Source organism: Pelophylax lessonae, assembly GCF_965119305.1.
Source record: "Pelophylax lessonae genome assembly, chromosome: 5".
Taxonomy (NCBI): Eukaryota; Metazoa; Chordata; class Amphibia; order Anura; family Ranidae; genus Pelophylax; species Pelophylax lessonae.
In genome coordinates this window covers 460,365,873-460,387,498 of record NC_138772.1, presented here as the reverse complement: position 1 = coordinate 460,387,498, position 21,626 = coordinate 460,365,873, and the positions used below count along the sequence as shown (strand labels likewise).

The 21,626-nt window shown below is 42.1% G+C and overlaps 1 protein-coding gene across 1 annotated transcript in view; it reads right to left on the bottom strand.

Moving 5' to 3' along the window:
• Nucleotides 1–18,735: 18,735 nt before the first annotated feature.
• The window catches only part of LOC309555713 (myelin P2 protein-like), a 63,882-nt gene continuing 60,991 nt past the window's right edge, over nt 18,736–21,626 (bottom strand). The window contains exon 4 of the mRNA XM_082257772.1: nt 18,736–18,895. Within this exon, the coding sequence (XP_082113898.1) occupies nt 18,845–18,895 (51 nt within the window). The 3' untranslated portion in view covers nt 18,736–18,844. The remainder of the gene's footprint in view (nt 18,896–21,626) is intronic.

Below are 21,626 nucleotides of genomic sequence, written 5' to 3'. Positions count from 1 at the left end.
TCATCTTTCATATTATACAAAAAATTGGGCTAACTTTACTGTTTTTTTTTTTAATTCATTAAAGTGTATTTTTTTCCAAATATTTGCATTTGATATTATGCAAATATAGTGTGACATAAACAATTGCAACAAACCACTATTTTATTCTCTAAGCTATACAGTATCTCACAAAAGTGAGTACACCCCTCACATTTTTGTAAATATTTTATTATATCTTTTCATGTGACAACACTGAAGAAATGACACTTTGCTATAATGTAAAGTAGTGAGTGTACAGTTTGTATAACAGTGTAACTTTAGACCCCGTTCAGACAGGGGCGACACGACTTGTTGGGGCGACCTGTGAAGTCGCGGTGCACAGCATGCACCGCGACCTCGGTGCGACTTGCACGGACTTCATATAATTGAAGTCAATGCAAGTCGCCTCCAGGTCGCCCGAAAGTAGTACAGGACCCTTTTTCTAAGTCGGAGCGACTTGCATCGCTCCTATTAGAACGGGTCCTGTGCTAATCAATGGCAGGCGACCGACCGCGACTTATCAGGCGACCAAGTCGCCTGACAAGTCGCGCTAGTGTGAGTGGGGTCTTACTGTCCCCTCAAAATAACTCAACACACAGCCATTAATGTCTAAACCACTGGCAACAAATGTGAGTACACCCCTAAGTCAAAATGTTCGAATTTGGCACAAAGTGTCAATATTGTGTGTGACCACCATTATTTTTCAGCACTGCCTTAACCCTCTTGGACATGGAGTTCTCCAGAGCTTCACAGGTTGCCACTGGAGTCCTCTTCCTCTCCTCCATGATGACATCACAGAGCTGGTGAATGTTAGAGACCTTGAGCTCCTCCACCTTCCATTCGAGGATGCCCCACAGATGCTCAATAGGGTTTAGGTCTGGAGATATGCTTGGCCAGTCCATCACCTTTACCCTCAGCTTCTTTATCAAGGCGGTGGTTGTCTTGGAGGTGTGTTTGGGGTCGTTATCATATTGGAAAACTGCCCTGCGGCCCAGTCCCTGAAGGGAGGGGATCATGCTCTGCTTCAGTATATCACACTACATGTTGGCATTCATGGTTCCCTCAATGAACTGTAGCTCACCAGTGCTGGCAGCACTCATGCAGCCCCAGACCATGACACTCCCACCACCATGCTTGACTCTAGGCAAGACACACTTATCTTTGCACTCCTCACCTGTTTGCCGCCACACACGCTTGACACCATCTGAACCAAATAAGTTTATCTTGGTCTCATCAGACCCGGGGACATGGTTCCAGTAATCCATGTCCTTAGTCTGCTTGTCTTCAGCAAACTGTTTGCGGGCTTTCTTGTGCATCGTCTTTAGAAGAGGACTCCTTCTGGTACGACAGCCATGCCGACCAATTTAAAGCAGTGTGTGGCATATGGTTGGAGCACTGACAGGCTGAAACCACCCCCCTCACCCCTTCAACCTCTGCTCAATGATGGCAGCACTCATACGTCTATTTTTTAAAGACAACCCCTCGATATGATGCTGAACATGTGCACTTAGCTTCTTTAGTTGACCATGGTGAGGACTGTTCTGAGTGGAACCTGTCCTGGTAAACCTGTATGTTCTTGGTCATCGTGCTGCAGCTCAGTTTCAGGGTCTTGGCAATCTTCTTATAGCCTAGGCCATCTTTATGTAGAGCAACAATTATTTTTTTCAGATCCTCAGGGAGAGTTCTTTGCCATGAGGTGCCATGTTCCATTGACCAGTATGAGAGAGTGGGAGGAATAGCACCAAATGTAACACACCTGCTTTCCATTCACACCTGAGACCTTGTAACACTAACGAGTCACATAACACCGGTATGGAAAATGGCTAAATGGGCCCAATTTGGACATTTTCACTTAGGTATGTACTCACTTTTGTTGCCAGCGGTTTAGACATTAATAGCTGTGTGTTGAGTTATTTTGAGGGGACAGCAAATGTACACTGTTATACAAGCTGTACACTCACTACTTTACATTGTAGCAAAGTGTCATTTCTTCAGTGTTGTCACATGAAAAGATAGAATAAAATATTAAGGGCTCTTTCACACGGGCGGTCCGATCAGATCTGGACGGATGGAAACCCTATTTTTCCATCCGTTCAGTAATCGGATCGGATCTGATGAGAGCGGACAGGCGGTCCGCTCTCATCTGATCCCCCATAGAGGGCAGCGGGGGCTGAGACACCTCCCTCTCCGCTCTGCAAGCGGAGACGGAGCTGTCATCCGCTGGCTCAGCGGGGATCGCGGATCGATCCCTGCCGAGCAACACGGATCCGCCTACGGAGGCGGACCGTGTGAAAGAGCCCTTACAAAAATGTGAGGGTGTACTCACATTTGTGAGTGCTTTGTGTATATATATATACACACATATATATATATATATATATATATATATATATATATATATATATATATATATATATATATATATAATGTTTGGGGGTTCTAAGCAATTTTCTAGTATAAAAATACTGATTTTAACTTGTATTTTAAGCAACAAATGTCAGAAAAAGGCCTAGTCTACAAGTAGTTCAGCCCTGACATACACAGTAAATGCTAATTCTTAGGTGCACAAGGCCTTAATACCAATCAGAATCCATCTTCTACTGATCAGACTTGAGAGTGAATTTTGATTGATTGCTATGGATTACTGGTTGGAGTCTCTCTTTAACCTGGAGATGAAAAAGTCCTGCAAACAATTTCAGGATGTTAAACAAAGGTCCTTTCAGTTTGCGAAATGCCTCATGCCTCATGCCTTATAGCTGTGACATCATTAAGGTGGAAGGTAATCCCCACTTCTGCTTACACAAAAAGTTGCTAAGTTCATCAGCATAATACAATTTTAGTACTGGAACCTGTCAGATGGTACGGGGTCAGAATGTGTGTGAAAGGCCCGGCTGACTAAAGGCTTTTGGTTATGAAACCGCAAGTAATGATCAAATACTGGAACTGTTATTGAAAACTGGAGGAAAGGAGAGAGAACAGTCATATACTCACCATAGACAGGCCCATACATCACCAGGACATACACTATCTTACCAAAAGTATTGGGACACCTGCCTTTACACACACATGAACCTTAATGGCATCCCAGTCTTAGTCTGTAGGGTTCAATATTGAGTTGGCCCCCTCTTTGCAGCTATAACCAATTTAACTCTTCAGGGAAGGCTGTCTACAAGGTTTAGGAGTGTGTCTATGGGAATGTTTGATCATTCCTCCAGAAGTGCATTTTTGAGGTCAGGCACTGATGTTGGATGAGAAGGCCTGGCTTTCAGTCTTCACTCTAATTCATCCCAGAGGAGTTCTATCGGGTTGAGATCAGGTCTCTCTGCAGACCAGTCAAGTTCCTCCACCCCAAACTCGCTCATCCATGTCTTGTTGGACCTTGCTTTGTACACTGGTGCGCAGTCATGTTGGAACAGGAAGGGGCCATCCCCAAACTGTTCCCGCAAAGCTGGTAGCATCAAATTGTCTAAAATGTCTTGGTATGTTGATGCCCTAAGAGTTCCCTTCCCTGTAACTAAGGGGCCAACCCCAACCCCTAAAAAACAACCCCACACCACCATCGCCCCTTCCACTAAAATGATTTGGACCAGTGCACAAAGCAAGGTCCATAAAGACATGATGAGTGCATTTGGTGTGGAGAAACTTGACTGGCCTGCAGAGAGTCCTGACCTCAACCCAATAGAACAACCTGGGGATGAATTAGAGCAGAAACTGTGATCCAAGCCTTCTCGTCCAACATCAGTGCCTGAGCTTACAAATGTGCTTCTGGAAGAATGGTCAGACATTCCCATAGACACACTCCTAAACCTTGTGGACAGCTTTCCCAGAAGAGATGAAGCTGTTATAGCGGCAAAGGGTGGGCCAACTCAATAGTGAACCCTACAGACTAAGACTGGGGATGCCATTAAAGTTCACATGCGTGTAAAGGCAGACGTCCTAATACTTTTGGTAATATAGTGTAGGCTGAGATTCTGACAATGACACAGGTGCCCCTTCACCATAGATTAGCGCAGGATTGTGGTCCACTTACGGCTAGAATATACAACCCCTGGCCAAAAGTATGGAATCACCACTCTTGGAAACTGTTCATTCAATTGTTTAATCATGTATAAAAAAAAAAATAATAATCCCAGACATGCATGAAAACTACTTTCGGTTCGGTTTGTCGATAATTAAACCCACACTTTCAAAATTCAAGCTGTTATAAAAGCCAGAGGTGGTGCAACAAAGTGCTAGTGGTGTACTGTAGTGGTTTTTTATGATTCCATAATATTTTCCCCAGAATTGAGTGATTCCATATTTGTTTCCTCTGCTTGATCTGCAAAAATAGTTGCAGTTGACTATAGTTTTCTATCTTTTTAATTTTATTAAGTGTTTTCTAAAGCCAGAAGGTTGGAATGTTAAAAAAAATTGTTTTCAGGCATGTCTGTGATTTGTTTTTTTCTACACAATTGAACAATTGAATGAACATTTTCCAAGAGTATTGATTCAATGCTTTTTGCCAGAGGTTGTATGGGACAGTAGGCAGGATTCAATAACAACTTAGCACTTTTACTTAATAAATTAAGAAGCAGACACCTGTATTATTTGGAAATATATAGGCCGCGGCCGTTTATTATTGATTTTAAAATAACTTCAATAAATAAATATATAATTAAAAATTTTAAACACACTCAACAGCCTAGCCACCACAGCTCAGGCCGGATAAATAACATCACATTTCAAGCATCAACTTCCACTCCTAAACATATAAAATTGCCCTTTTGCTATAGCAAAAACGACATCACCACCAATTATATATATATATATATATATCTATATATTTTTTTTTTTTTTTTTAACCACTTACCGCCCGCCCGCCGTCATATGACGGCGGGACGGTGCGGCTATTATCCTGGGCGGACGTCATATGACGTGACCCAGTAAATGCACGGCAGGCGCGCGATCGCGGGCGCGCCGCCGTGCACTGCCGGTGTCGGCGTGTCCCCGGGACACAGCCGGTCACCGGCAGGGGGGAAACAGCCAATAGGCATGGCTGTTTCCCACGTGATCGGCTGTGTTCCAATGACACAGCCGATCACAATGGAGGCGGCCGGGAGATGACCGCGCATGCGCGATCGGGAGCGCGCAGCGCGGTCATGTCGGTGGCACTGTGTTCCGTAGGAACACAGCTGTCACCGGCGGTAGTAAACAGTCACTGACAGTGACTGTTTACTAAGTGATCGGCTGTGAATCCATTCACAGCCGATCACAAAATGTAAACACAGAGCAGTAACTGACTGTTACTAGCTCTTCTCTCCTCACACAGTTTCCAGTATGAGGGGAGCAGAGCTAGAAATAGTGAGTTACTGCTCTGTACACATGTAAAAAGTAAAATCACACTAAAATCACAGTAATAAAGGTCCCCACACAGTCCCCAGCCCCCCCCAATGTCACCTGTCACCCAACAGTCACCTCATCAGTGCCCAGAAATTGACACCCATAACGTTCACATGTGAGCGCAGCGATCGCGGGCAAAATCACCGCGATTCTGCCCGCGATCCGGAAATCATTGCAAATTGCGGGACGCCTGTGCGTTGCCCGTGATTTGCAATAGCACCCCAAACGCTGTGCGATGTTGCTGCCATTTCCGCCTGCCAAATCGCAATAACATCGCGCAAACATCGCATGACGCCCAAAAAAGTACAAGAGTTTCTTTGGGGCGTCATGCATTGTTTGCGTGATGTTACCGCGATTCGGCAGGCGGAAATCGCAGCAACATCGCACAGCGGGCAACGCACAGGCGTCCCGCCATTTGCAATGATTTCTGGATCGCGGGCAGAATCGCAGTGATTCTGCCCGTGATCGCTACGCTCACATGTGAATGTAGCCTAAAGTTCACCGGTCACCAGAGACTGCCATCAGTACCGCCGTGCACCATCGCCCGTCACCTGTCACCCATCAGTGACCATCGCCCCGTCACCTGTCACCCCATCAATCACCGTCACCTGTCACCCCATCAGTCATCGTCATCTGTCACCCCATCAGTCATCGTAACCTGTCACCCCATCAGTCACCGTCACCTGTCACCCCATCAGTCATCGTCACCTGTCACCCCATCAGTCACCGTCATCTGTCACCCTATCAATCATCGTCACTTGACACCCCATCAGTGATCGTCACTTGTCACCCCATCAATCATCGTCACATGTCACCCGGTCAGTGATTGTCATCTGTCACCTCATCAATCATCGTCACCTGTCACCTCATCAATCATCATCACCTGTCACCCCATCAGTCATCGTCACCTGTCACCCCATCAGTCATCGTCACCTGTCACCCCATCAGTCATCGTCACCTGTTTGCCATATACATGCAATCACTTACTGACCGCCTAACGACTATATGCGTCGGCCATTAAAAGCTAAATACTGGGGTTATGGCAGAAGATAGCCCCCATAACCCCGGTATTTTTTGAAACGGCGGGCGGTCGGCTTTCAGATAAGGGTGGTCCCAGTGGCGGATTCGCCGCGGAATTACCCTTACGGTGCAGGGGAAGAGGTGCCCCCTCCTGCCGCGTCCCAGACGTTTTCCCAGCTTACCGGACCCGCCGGCAGCGGGGAAAACTATCCGGTCCCGGATCCTCAGAGACAGGAAGTCGAGTGAGGGCAAGATGGCCCTCACTCAACTCTATGGTCTTGGAGGACCGGAGCTACGTCAAAAGATGTTGCCTAGCAACCGGTTTAAAGGGCCGCTTTTTTTTTTTGCTTTTTTTTTTTTCCTCTTTCAACAATTTTTTTTTTTTTTTTCTTTTTTAGTGTAGTTGTGAGGTGTGAGGTCTTTTTGACCCCAGATCTCACAATAAAGAGGACCTGTCATGCCTATTTCTATTACAAGGGATGTTTACATTCCTTGTAATAGGAATAAAAATTATCAAAACATTTTTTTTTTTAAACTGTGTAAAAATAAAAAAATAATAAATAAAATAAATAGGAAAAAAAAAAAAAAAAAAAATTAAAGCGCCCTGTCCCCGTTAGCTCGCGCGCAGAAGCAAACGCATACGCAAGTCCCGCCCACATATGTAAACGGTGTTCAAACCATACATGTGAGGTATCGCCGCGATCGTTAGAGCGAGAGCAATAATTTAAGCCCTAGACCTCTTCTGTAACTCTAAGCTAGTAACCTGCAGAAATTTTTAAAATGTTGCCTATGGGGATTTTTAAGTACCAATGTTTGGCGCCATTCTGTGAGCATGCGCAATTTTGAAGCATGACATGTTGGGTATCTAATTACTCGGCGTAACATTATCGTTCACATTATGGAAAAAAAATTTGCTAAATTTACTGTTTTCTTATTTTTTAGATCAAAAAAGTGATTTTTTTTCAAAAAAATCGCATTTGGAAGACTGCTGCGCAAATATGGTGTGATAAAAAATATTGCAACGATCTCCATTTTATTCTCTAGGGTCTCTGCTAAAAAAAAATATATAATGTTTGGGGGTTCCAAGTAGTTTTCTAGCAAAAAAATGATTTTAGCTTGTAAACACCAAGTGTCAAAAATAGGCCCAGTCTTAAAGTGGATAAATGGACAACTTTGTGTAAAGCGCTACTTGGATGTTAAGCCTATGTATGTGGCCAGGCTGTGAAAAAGTGTTACACATGTGGTATCGCCATACTCAGGAGGAATAGCAGAATGTATTTTGGGGTGCAATTTTTGCTATGTACATGCTATGTGTTAGAAATATTGCATAAATGGACAGCTTTGTGTAAAAAAAAATGTGTTTTCATTTTCTTTCCACATTTTCCAAAAACTTGTGGAAAAAAATGACATATTCAAAAGACTCATTATGCCTCAAAAATTATACGTTGGGGTGTTTGCTTTCCAAAATGGGGTCATTTTATAGGGGTTTCCATTGTCCTGGTGCTCCAGGGCCTTCAAAAGTACGATAGGTTGTCAGGAAATTATATGTGAAATTTGTGCTCCTAGAATGCCGGACGGTGCTGGTTGGATGTTAGGCCTCTGTATGTGGCCAGGCTGTGAAAAAGTCTCACACATGTGGTATCGCCATACTCAGAAGGAGTAGTAGAATGTGTTTTGGGGTGTAGTTGCAAGTATACATGTGCTGTGTGAGAGAAATAACCTGTTAATACGGCAATTTGTAAAAAAAAAATAAAATAAAAAAAAAATCTTCATTTTGCAAAGCATTGTGGGAAAAAATTACAACTTCAAAAAACTCACCATGCCCCTTATTAAATACCTTGGAATGTCTACTTTCCAAAAAGGGGTCATTTGGGGGGTATTTGTACTTTCCTGACTTTTTAGTGTCTCAAGAAATGAGATAGGCCTTCAGTACATCAGGTGTGATCAAGTGTGATCAATTTTCAATGATTCACACCATAGCTTGTGGACTCTATAACTTTCACAAAGACCAAATAATATACACTTACTTGGGTTATTTTTACCAAAGATAAGTAGCAGTATAAATTTTGGCCAAAATTTGTGAAGAAAAATTACTAATTTGCAAAATTTTATGACAGAAACAAAGAAAAATGCGTTTTTTCACAATATTTTCAGTCTTTTTTTATTTATAGCACAAAAAATAAAAAACCCAGTAGTGATTAAATACCATCAAAAGAAAGCTCTATTTGTGTGAAAAAAAGGACACAATTTTTGAATGGGTACAGTGTTGCATGACTGAGTAATTCTCAGTCAAAGTGTGAGAGCGCTGAAAGCTGAAAATCGGTCTGGGCAGGAAGGGGGTGAAAGTGCACTGTAGGTAAGTGGTTAAACAGCCGCGACAAACAAAGGGGGGGGGGAATGGGGAATTCACACTGCTAAATCTTCTGAGGCGAATGAGCCCCTCTGAGGAGAGCTCTCCCTTATATATGGGCTCAGAGGGCTCTAGAATCTTCTACCTTATACCTCTTCCTATAGGTGCTCTGACCCCTGCAACACCACGCCCACTATTTCTATTCCCTCAAGACACCTTAGGAGTCCCTCCTTCTTTACCTGAGGAAAAAAGGGAGGGAAATTACCTTATGAACTATTCTACCTATTTCCCCAGCCACTCTCCCACGAGGAAAAGGGGGCTTATTACTGTTCCCCTTTTCCTTTCATGGGACAGTAGGCAGGATTCAATAACAACTTAGCACTTTTACTTAAATAAATAAATTAAGAAGCAGACACCTGTATTATTTGGAAATATATAGGCCGCGGCCGTTTATTATTGATTTTAAAATAACTTCAATAAATAAATATATAATTAAAAATTTTAAACACACTCAACAGCCTAGCCACCACAGCTCAGGCCGGATAAATAACATCACATTTCAAGCATCAACTTCCAAAAGACAGAAGGGGTTCGTTTTCCAACGACCCCGCACCGCGGCCATATCAACACAATCCGACAGGTCTGCGTTAAAAACATCCAATCCTATCTCGGAAAGATGTACCCCATCATCCCTGTACAATCCTTCCGTACCCCCTTCCAATTCCCTATGTCTGAAAGACATAACACCTATCCTAGGCAAAAGTTTAGCCAATGACCTGTTAATCCTTCTTCTAATCTTTTCCAAACTCTTCAAATAAGGTGAAAATAACCACCTCAGCCTTTGAACGATTTCAGAAAAAATGATAACAGTATTTGGCGATGACAACCCAAAACTAAAAAGATCATCCCTGATTCTGAAGATCAAATCCAAAGTTTTTTCTTGACCAATATCGTTTCCTCCTAAATGCACGATAAGTGCATCCGGAGGAGGAAACAATGATTGTAACCTGTTTAACTCAAATAATAGATCAGCCCAAACCATGCCCCTCCTACCATACCAGTACACTTTGAATTTCTCCGGATCCAGTCCCAAATTTTCAGAGTAAACCCTCTGTCTTGCCCTCTTGAACGCCCAAAAGATATACGAATGCCCGACAATCCAAATGATCCTTTTTCCATCTGAAAGAATCAAACAAATGAATTAGGTCGGATGTATGATTGATAGCAATCTGACTTCCACCTTCCAACCTTTTTTATTATTGAATCTTCCAATCCTAATCTAGATGCCTCAGTGGCTGCCCCTATCCGAAACGAGTGTGATGTCAAATGCATTCCTGGTAAATTTAACTTAACCACACATTTCTTGAAAACGCTATTAAACTGATATTTAGATAAGTTCGCACCTGAGGCATGAATAAAAAGAGCCTTTTCGCCAGAACTTGGTCTTAACTCAAGATACTGTTGCAAAGAGTTAACTGGGCATATGAGAGAACCACTGAGAGCATGTAAACAAATAACACATCCTTTACCTACCTGGTCTGTTTTTGACCTTCTTATCTTAATCCTCACTAAGTTACCCTCCAGACTTACCTCCTTTTTTAAAATATTTAATAACTCTGAAATCCGCAAAGCTCCAAAAAATGCTAGAGAAAAGGCTGCTTTAAACAGGGCAGCTTCGAAAACAGAAAAACAAACCTCACCTGTGATTGCCAAGTACATTCTCCTGGAGAATGCCTTTCCTACCGGCATGATTCTTGAGGCGAAAGCCAGTAGGCCCAAAAGAGATTGAATCTCTTTCAAACACACTTTCTTTCTCCTAACCAGATTAATTAACATACCTTTAATCCTTTGAATTTTTTCTTCCGGCAATCTGAACTCCAGCGCCGCCGTGTCTATTGTAATTCCTAGGAACTCCAGACATGTGGTGGGATACACCGTCTTTTCCACCGCCAATGGGACTCCAAACTTACTACAAATATTGAAAAACGTACTTAATAATTGAAGACATTCTAACGATTCCGCTTCACCCATGAACAAGAAGTCATCTAAGTAGTGAATCATAAAGTTAGAACCTGCGTCTTTCATCACTACCCATTCCAAAAAACAAGCAAAATCTTCAAAATATTTACATGAGACTGAACACCCCATCGGGAGACATTTGTCGAAGTAGAATTTGTCCCTAAAGTAAATTCCCAAAGAGTTAAAACAAACCGGGTTAATGGGGAGTAGACGGAAAGCGGATTTTATGTCCGCTTTAGCCATTAACGCCCCTACACCTAAAGCCCTTAGCTTTTCAAGAGCATCCTCAAATGAAGCATATGATACTGATATTAAGTTTGGGTCTATCTGGTCATTTAAGGATTCCCCTTTGGGAAATGAAAGGTGGTGAATTAATCTGAAAGAACCTTTCTCCTTCTTTGGGACAATACCCAATGGGGAAACTCTAAAATTTTTAAAAGGAGGTGAAACAAAAGGACCTTCCATCCTTCCTTCCAAAATCTAATCTTTTCTTGGACCACACTAGGGAACTGATCAACTGATTTTAAATTATTAAACTGTCTACAACCTAAACCTGAAAAGGAGGGCAACAAGAAGCCTTCCTCAAAGCCCTCAAACAGTAGTTGAGCCCTCACCTTGTCTGGGAAAACTAACAGGTAGGGCAACATTTTTTGTAATTTCACTGGGGAGGTTGCCTTTTTGAAGGTTCTGTTGGTTGCTAGCGGACAATTTCTTAAAACATTTTGACACCGGGTGACTTCCCCCGCAAAATGCACATTCATGCCTATATCGGCATGTATGGGGCCATTTACACTGTCCATCATTATAGTTAAAGCAGATCCCTTTTCTATATGTAGTGGTGGACTGCTGCGAGGAGGGACCAGGTTGCTTGACATAACCTGATTTCTGGGGTAGAAAAAGGTTAAGCCACAATCCTACGTCCTTAATCCCCCATCTTAAATTCCTGTGGACTGACAGTTTTTGTCTAAAAGCCTCATCGTAACTATACCATCCAAAACCACTGAAGCTCTTGTACGCTTCTAAAATAATATCCAAGTGTTGGAAAAGTCCAACACTCTTTTCAGGTGACTTCTCACAAAGAACAGCAGCAAAAATAAAAAAGGATTGCAGCCAATTGTTAAAATTCTTAGCAACAGGCCTTTTCCTATCCTCTTCTGACTTATCATCTTTTTTGTCACTCTTATTAATAAATTCTCTAGCTGATGGCAGAAGAGATAGTATATCCATAAACTCACCTCTCCAAATCTTTTCTTTAATTCCCGGTGATAGATGGAAGCCCAGCGGTGACACCTCACAAGGTATAGCTTCCATAAGACATGTTTCAGGAATATTTTGTGACCTTGCCACCTGTCTACCATCTAATTCAACTAAATCCACCATACTCTCCTGCATACTCCTGTCCTTAGCTAAGCCCCCACAAGGTGGCGCCCATACTTCTGCTGCTGACAAAGCTGGCTCTGCAACCTGGCTACTCTGAACCAATCTACTGTTTTGCTGCAGCTCCCTAACATCTCTAGACAATTTAAATAACATTTCGGATATATTGGAGAGAATTGGCAGCGTTGTCCACTCACCATTCTCATTATCCTGCTGTGTTTGCAGTCTCTCCTCTAGCTCCTCCCCGACCACCGGGATTGCTTGACCTTCCACCGCCGGCTCTTCAGCTCTCCTTCCGCTCCCGCCCTGTGTCTCTTGCCGTTGCCTCGGAGACTCTTCCAGCGCCAGAGCTTGTCTTCCATGACCGGAGCCTTCTTCATTTCTTCCGCTCCCGGCGCCGCTTAATGACGCTGTCTCCCAGTCACCGCGCCTGCGCTGTGTCCCGGTCCCGGGCCTTCTCGCGGGAGGTCTCGCTGGTGACTGTGAGTGCCGACTGGCAGGCGTTCTCTTCCTCTTCGTCCGTCCCTCCGAAATGACGCTGCTTCTTCTCACTTGACCTGGACCTTCTTCCATCTCAGCCGGGCATTCAAAGCTGGAATCACCTCAGCCCGCACGTCCGCAGTAGAACTCCCACCGGCTGCTTGCCTCGCATTCCTTGGTAAGCTTAAGCACATTCTTAACCACTCTTCACCACCGTCCTCCCCTGCTCTTTCTATAATTTGTCTCAATAGGCTCATCCTCTCGCCTCAGAAGTCTCCTATACTCCAAAAGTGGCAGCTCCTGAATTCACACTGCTAAATCTTCTGAGGCGAATGAGCCCCTCTGAGGAGAGCTCTCCCTTATATAGGGGCTCAGAGGGCTCTAGAATCTTCTACCCTATACCTCTCCCTATAGGTGCTCTGACCCCTGCAACGCCACGCCCACTATTTCTATTCCCTCAAGACACCTTAGGAGTCCCTCCTTCTTTACCTGAGGAAAAAAGGGAGGGAAATTACCTTATGAACTATTCTACCTATTTCCCCAGCCACTCTCCCACGAGGAAAAGGGGGTTTATTACTGTTCCCCTTTTCCTTTCATTCTTGTGTGTGATAGGAGCCTGCAACATGCAATTTAGAAAAGGCTACAAGCACAAGGCGCTTTGGCCTCTAAGCCTAAAATCCCCATGTTTTGGGAGCCTCAGGTGACACAGGTGCAATATCCAGTCTCACTGCCAGCAGCCTGTCAAAAAACATGAAATATGCAGTAACTGGACACTGTACCAAATCCGTATAAACGTTTAGAGCTGTATGCATTCTGGGACGTATGCCACAAATGCAGTAATTCTGTGCTTGGTGTGACCCATGATAAATATTTAAGGGTCTCTGCTCAGGCTGTCAAGGTCCGAGGAATTGGATGCTGCTGACTGGTGAGGGTGCAGGCTGAGGAAAGGTCTGTCCAGACCCAAAGCATGCTGCAGAAATGGGAAGAGATTGCCTGGTCGTGAGTGGTTAGCAGGTAAATGCAGCCTCAGCTCCATTCATCCAGGCCACATACCTGAACATGTTTCGCCCTGTCATGGGTTCTGATAAAGAGGGTTTACCTCGAAACACGTAAGCCGGTTTTGGATCCCAGAAAATCTCTTCTTGGCGTTGGACTACTCTGGGTCCCTATATCCACTGTGCCACGTGACGGTGGCTTGACATGCTGTGTACCTTCACTGTTTGGGAGTATGTTTTTAACCTTTACATAATAAACTACCCCTGGGATAATGCACTAGGCTGCAGCGCACTCTGCTTGTTTGTTCTTATGCAGTCATTAACCGGACTACCCCATTTTCTAGAGGGCAGCATTTCCTGGCTCTTATTAGCTCTTCTCTATTCACGCACCGTCAGTGTGATGAGAGGAACGTCAATAACCAGCACTTCCTATTTACACAGTGATCAGCTGTGATTGGAAACAACTGATCACATGATAAAGAGCCTACGTCATAGGCTCTTTACCGTAATCGGAGATACACTGTGTCTGAGCGACACAACGCACCACTGATTGCCCCCAGGGTGCGCACGAGGGGCATGTTGTGGAGGACATCATATGATGCCCATTCACAACAAATAAACCCCAGCCATCATTTTGCTATAGGCCAGGCGGGATGTGGTTAATTAAAGGAAAATTAAAAAAAAAAAAAAAAAAAAAAAGATTAGTTAAACCCACAAGTGCTTTTTTTTACCACTGCTATTCCTTTATATTGGCTTTTGAAATTTACAGATGCAGCGATTTAGAAATTGGATGAAAGGTTTAGCACTGGGAAACACTTTTTGAAAGATAGAAAGTGCATTTTTTTATAAAACTATATAGATCAGAAAAATGAGGGACAAATGAGGAGGACAGAGGAACTTTGTTCCAAATCAAGGACAGTCCCTCGGAATCAGGGACAGTTGGAAGCTATGCTGATTTAGCACTTTCAAAGGACTTCACACCTATTTTTGGTTTATGTTTTTCCGGCAAACCCAAAAAAAGAGAATTGGTGGTATAAAAGGTCAGTGTTTATATTTGTAGAAGCTTTAATGCCATCTTGTGGCCAGAGGAGAATTCTCAGATGACCATTGCAATGTGTATTAATAGCCGTGACAAGTTTGACTGCTGTCACCAAGACAGAACATTACTATACATTTACTTTTTTTTTCTTTTGTATGCTGCTGTAAAAGATGTCTTTGAACAATACAGTATGTTATGATAAATAAACACTTTTATGCTTCAAACAGCATCACCGTTGTAATTTGCCATAAAACAGTTTACCAAAATTAACCACTTTAAGACCAGATGGATTTCCCCCCTTCCTGACCAGGCCCTATTTTGTGGTTCAGCACTGCGTTATTTTAACGGACAATTGCGCAGTCATGCGACGCTGTACCCAAAAAAAATTGATGTCCTTTTTTTCCCACAAATAGAGCTTTCTTTTGGTGGTATTTGATCACCTGTGTGATTTTTTTCTTATTTTTTTTTGCGCTATAAACAAAAAAAGAGCGACAATTTTGAAAAAAAGAAAAAAAAAAAAAAAAAACAATATTTTTCACATTCTGCTATATGACATTCTGAAAAAAAAAAATTAAAAAAATCTAATTTTTTTTAATATTTTAGGGCAATTTGTTTTCGGCTACATATTTTTGTTAAAAAAAATATTCGCAATAAGCGTATTTTGATGTATGGTTTGCGCGGAAGTTATTGCGTCTACTAACTACAGGTAAGATTTATGTAATTTTTATGGTTTTGGGACTGCGATATTGCAGTGGACAGATCGGACCCCTAACTGACATTTTTGACACTTTTGGGGGTACCAGTGACATTACTACAGTAATCAGCGCTAAAAATATGCACTGTTACTGTAATAATGACACTGGCAGGGAAGGGGTTAATACTGTTGGTGATCAAGGGGTTAAATGTATGCCTCATGCTTACTGACATGTGGGGGGTTCTGTGACAGACACAGAGATCGCAGGTTCAGCTATGCTGAATCTGCTGATCTCTGCCTGTCTGTCACTGAGAAGATCTGCCTGCTTTGTTTACATAAGCAGGCAGGTCTTCTCTTCGTTTCCTTGACGATCGGGGGAGGGCAGCGGCAATCAGAGCCGCTCCTCCCGCGGCCGGACTCCTGCTGTGTCTAAACGCATGCCGCCGGAATCACTAGCAGTCCAGTGACATAGATCTACGTGGCTGGACCCAGGGGAGCCGCACTCCGCAGTAATATTACTGTGAGCAGTCGGCAGGTGCTTAAAGTGGTATTAAACCCAAAAGTAAACATTTATTATATTGCAGCTTACCAATTCTTAGATGTGATGGCTGCATTTGTTTTCTTTTTTAGGCTTTCTTTCCTTTATTTTCATCTGGTGATCCAGCCAGTAAGTCTGCTGTTTTTCAGCAGAACAAGCTATTGTGCAGATGTAGCAGTTAAAAGGTTGAGACAAACCATTTTAGGCCTCACGTACACTGCTGTTGCTCCGGGCTCATGTACACTGCTGCTAGACGGGATTTTTTGAAGCTTTTGGCTTTTTTTTGCCAAAGCCCCTTTACTCAATAAAAGCCTATAGAGTAGATTTACAAAACCAGTGCACTCAGTTACTGGTGCAGCTGTGCATGGTAGCAAATCAGCTTCTAAAGTCAGCTAGATCAACTAAGCTTTGGCAATAGAACCTTGCAGCTGATTGGTTTCTATGCAGAGCTGCACCAGATTATGCACTCTCCAGTTTTTGGAAATCAACCCCACATGTCCATGTACAGCTAGGCTTTTAGCAGAGTTTAGGGGGAGTTAAACATCCCTCTCTTGAAAGCGCCCCTGCGTTCAGGAGAGGAATATTTGGCAAAGAACGCAAAAATGTTGTACCACTTTTTTGCCATGTTTAGCGTTTTTCTGCTGCCAGAAGAGTTACGACCAGTGGGGCCAGTGTACACATAGCCTAACACTAACAGGGGTGCTTGCAATAATCATAAGCCTTTATTTATTTATGTAAAACCTATTTATCCCAAAAGTAAAAAACAGTTGTTGCAACTGTTTGTGTAACTGCAGTGTGAGCTGGGGTTTGGCTTCAATTTGTTAGTGTATCTAAATATGTTAGTAAATCTAACTTTCCCCTCCCCCCAGACTGACAATGCTGCTGTCCAAAGGTGCTTCTTCATCAAGAGTTGAGGACACTCTAATACAGGAGGTGTGTTACTGGCCAGATCACCAGGTGAAAACAATGTAATATAATACATAATTATGCAATATAATACATTTTTGGTTTTGGGGTTTAATACTGCCGGCTATACACTTGTAGCACTTAATAAACCAACAAAATGTGCTGCGCTAGATAAATATCAATTAACAAAATCAAATAATCCAAAGTGAAATATAAATAAATATAGAACACCTCAAATAACCTTCAAAGTGATGTAAAAACAATCCACATAGATCCTCGTGATAAATAAAGTGATATACAAAATATAAATCAATCTAGTGAGAAATAAAGTCCCAATGTCCAATAAATAGGACCCAAAAGTGTACCAGGTTTCCTACACCTCCATGAAAATACACAATTGAGCGTGCTCCTAAATGCACCTAAATCCTCCTCTCACCTTCCTATCTGACCCAAGAGTCACCTATGGGTCGGATACAACAATACCCTTGAAGGGTTAACGGATGGATCTCTACTTGGAGAATAACAGGTATTTCCAGGGCCATTACTCCTCGTGATTACTCGTTTCAGGGTGATTTACTCGTGATGAACCCCAGGCATAGGAGAGATAAATAAAGAGGATTGAATGCTCTCTGATATGATAAATGGATGATTTATTTAAAGATGTAAAACTTACAAACACGGCACTTCAGCAGTGAACGCTGTCTCAGAGTTCCGTGTATATACAGGAGAGGATGTGACGTGTGACAGACAGGCTCCGCCCCCTATACGCGTTACGTCCAAGCATCTAGCGTTGACTTAATCGGTAGGGGTGGAGTCTGAATGTCAGGAGTTTGATTTAAGGCTGATCAAGCCCACAGTGCTCTGTTTCTATTGGCTGAGTGTCTCCCATCCGAGCCGTGAGCCAGGGACATCGGAACAGATCGATCTGCATCACTCGTAGCAAAACAAGAAAGAGGAAACACTTGATCTGTAGCGTCCAGAGGAGTCATAAACCCTGCTATAGAAACGAAACATTAGAGCAGATACCAATGATAGACCGTAGCGGAGCCTATCAATTACACATCACAACTAACCTCTCCACTGCTGCGATACAATCGAATTAAAGCCATAAAAGATGCAGGGGCATTTTTTCTTACACTGATGTTGGGGAATTTATTTCTAAATCACTGTGAGCCCCAACTTTAATTGCAGGATAGAATGTGTACTGCGGATAAACTCATATGTTACATATGTTTCGAAAAGAAGTGCTGCACTCATTGCAATTTACCTCGACCCCTACTCCACCGGGAAGAAGGGGAGTTTGGGGGGGTGCCGTTTGGCATCTTCGCACTGGGCACTGGATGACCTTGTCCCGGCACTGGTGACATGTACTCTTTATGGAGGGATCTGGGGTCTAAAAGACTCCAAACCCCTCCTCTGCACTTAAAAGCATTTAAAACGCCAAGTTCCGCTCCTTGTAATGACAACCGATCGGCTGCTCAGCCACATTGGTTTTCATTACAAAAAGGCCGACCGTCGGCTCTAAACAACGGTAACGGGATGATGCCTCTAGCTGCAGGCATCACTCCAGTACAAGTCCCTGAAGGCGAGGCCGCATATTTGCGTTCCATTGGCGTGAAGGGGTAAGCTGTGGTCTATAGATGTAAACCAGCCATAATAGTGAAAAGGATTTCAAATTGAAGCAAAGTGTAACCTCAGCCAGTCTGTCCGCTGTGAGCAAGAATTTGGAACTATGAACCTTTAATGAAATGCTAATATACCTATGATTGCTGTAACTCTCTATCACAAAGCTGAAGCCAAATTCTCATCATGTTTGAAAGAATGTTTAAAGTAAACAGACAGCGATTCTGAGTAATTCATTCTGATTAGTTCATTTTTTTTATTGAATGTGAGAAAGAAAAGTAAAAGATATCTGAAAACCTCTTTGCACAGATATAACAAAGGTGTTTTAAAAATCACTCATTCTGTAAGACACTGCTCATTGAACTGAACTTATGCTGTATTGTAAAGCATATTATTGTCTGAAGCTTCATTTTCTCTCAAAGACCCGATGACACTTCACATTATTATACATGCGATTCTATAAAAAAAAAGAAAACAAATATTAGTCACACTTAAAATAAAACAAAAAAGAGTTAAAGTGAACTCATGCTTGCTCATGCAGAGACAGTAGACATTTGCAGTTTGTTTCAAATCGAAATTCAGATGAATTTTTCGATATTCAGAAATTTGAATGTATTTGAATTTCTGAATTACAATAGTAACTAATTTAAACAAATCTGAAATAATGAAAACATTTTGGACGAAAATGTATTTGAATGAAAAACTTTTAAAAATGTGATTCAAATCATTTTCAGATTTTATTTAAATTCGAGTTTCCAAATAGAATAAAATAGAAAATAAAGCATTAGAATAGAAAATAAAAGAATAGAAAAAATATAATAGAAAATAAAGGAATATAATAGAAAATAAAGGAATAGAATAGAGTAAAACAGAACAAAATAGAAGAGAAAATAAAAGAACAGAATAAAATAGAATAAACAAAATAAAGGAATAGAATAGAATATAATCAAATAGAATATACCCATCTTTTGCAATTTGAATTTCAAATAGAATACATTTAAATTGGAATAGAATAGAAAAAAATACAATAGAATAGAAAAAAAATTGAATAGAATAAAAAATAACAGAATCGACTAAAATAGAAAGAATATAACCATCTTCTGAAATTCAAATTTCAAACAGAATAAATTTGAATAGAAAAAAGTTGAATTTGAATAGAATGGAAAAGTAAAGAATAGAAAAGAAAAGAAAAAAAATAGAATTCAACCATCTTTTGGAATTCCAATGGAATAAAATTGAATAGAATAAATTTGGATTGGAATAGAATACAAAATAATAGAATAAAAAAGAATGGAAAATAATGGAATAAAATAGAAAAAAAAAACACAACTGAATAGAAAGAATAACTATCTTCTAAAATGTGAATTTCAAATAGAATAAATTTAAATTTGAAAATAATAGAAAATAATATAATACAAAATAAAGAATAGAATAAAAAAGAAAAGAATAGAATAGAAAAAACAGGAGAATAGTATGAAAAAGTAAGAATATACCCATCTTCCGAAATTCAAATTTCGATTAGAATAAATTTGACCGAATTCTGAAAATTCCAATCGAATTCGAATAAACGTCACTAATTCAGAAAACAAATTACAGTAAGTGAACTTAAAGAATTTTTGTAACTGATGAATCAAAACAAATCTAAATTTCTCGTTCTGAATGTCTAAGAGACAGGTTCATCTAACTGCCAACACCAGGAGCATATAGTGCCTTTCCTTCCCTCCCCCCCACTGCTCTGTTCAAAGGCCGGGAGTGAGAAGAAATACCCAGTACTTCCAGGTATGATGAGCATCCCTTTCCTCTCATGTGACAGTGCTGGAGCGTTTTAATTGGCCATTCAGGAGGCTATCACTGTCATATTAGAAGGGTAAGGACTTCTGGTGGCCAGAGGGGGCAGGGGGCATTAGGATGGTACATATGTGCAACTGGCAGAAGCAAAACAGGGTGACTTTAGTACTGGAAACAATATTCTATAGAAGAAGTAGAAGGGTCCAGGATCTGAGAGTGGTTTGAGAAAAGCAGTGGCATAGATTAGACAATAACATTTACTTTCAGATACATGCAGTCTACATATTTCTGTCATCACAGGTTTCCTTTACCCCTTTACTCCCACTATCTGTATAACTGTTTCCCAGCACAAAGCCCTGGGCTGCAGATACATTTCTAAATGCTTTCCCCTTTCAGAGACACCAGCACAATTGATCGCTCTTAATCCCAGCTGAAAATAATTGAACCAAAACATGTTTTTTTTTTTTTTTTTTTTATGTATTTGTTGGTGTAGAACCCTCTCAGGTAGGTGCTAGGTAACCTATAGGGGAGACCTTGTCTGCTTATCAGCAGGGTCCAATTATTCAGATAGGCTGTCATGTGTGACTGTTGAGTTGGGGGAGTCTCCCCACTGTATCCAATGAGGGCTCTTACTAGACAGTGTAGGAAACCTGACCAATAGCACACCAGGGCTTGTATCCATCCCAGAGGGCAGAATCTGCCGCAATGCATCCTGGGAGGGGGTATAAGTCTGTGGGGAGCACATGACAGGGCATCTTTGGTGGGAAGCAGAGTCCCAGGAGGGAGGTGACGGCTGTCTCTCCTCCTGACAGAGTGAGGCGGGTGTCCTAGGCAGCTGGCCTAAGAGGACAGAAGGTTGAGCTGAGCTGCAGAGAGGGATCCAGTGTGCTGAGGACCAAGCGGAGCTGTGGGGGCTGGAGTTTTCAAGAAAGTAGTGTCGTGAGTACTGTACACTACCCCTGGGTCTGCCTAGGATAGGGGACCACTCCAGAAGGTCAGAGGGATCTAGGAGCCAGCTAACCTGTACAGAGGATTTAGAAAGGGGTGCCAGAGTTTAGACCCTGAGAGGGTGCCAGTGTGGGCCCTGAAGAGTTAAGAGTTGCAGCAGTGTTCACAAATAGCTACCTCAGCCGGGAGGGCTAAAGGGAGCAGTATAAAGGACTTTTGTATCACCGGGGAGTGTCAGAAGTCAGTTCAAGTTAAAGCAGAGTTCCGGGCACAAAATCTATGTTTTTTTTTTGTGCCCGTCCGCTAGTTCTGGATAACCTGAAAAGGAATTGGATAGTTAGTTTTTTTTTTTTTTAAAACTCACCTTGTAATTGTAGATCATAAATACTCACCTCAGAGTACTTCCTCCCTCAGCGCCGCGGCTCACCCCGTCACTTCCTGCCTCGCGATGA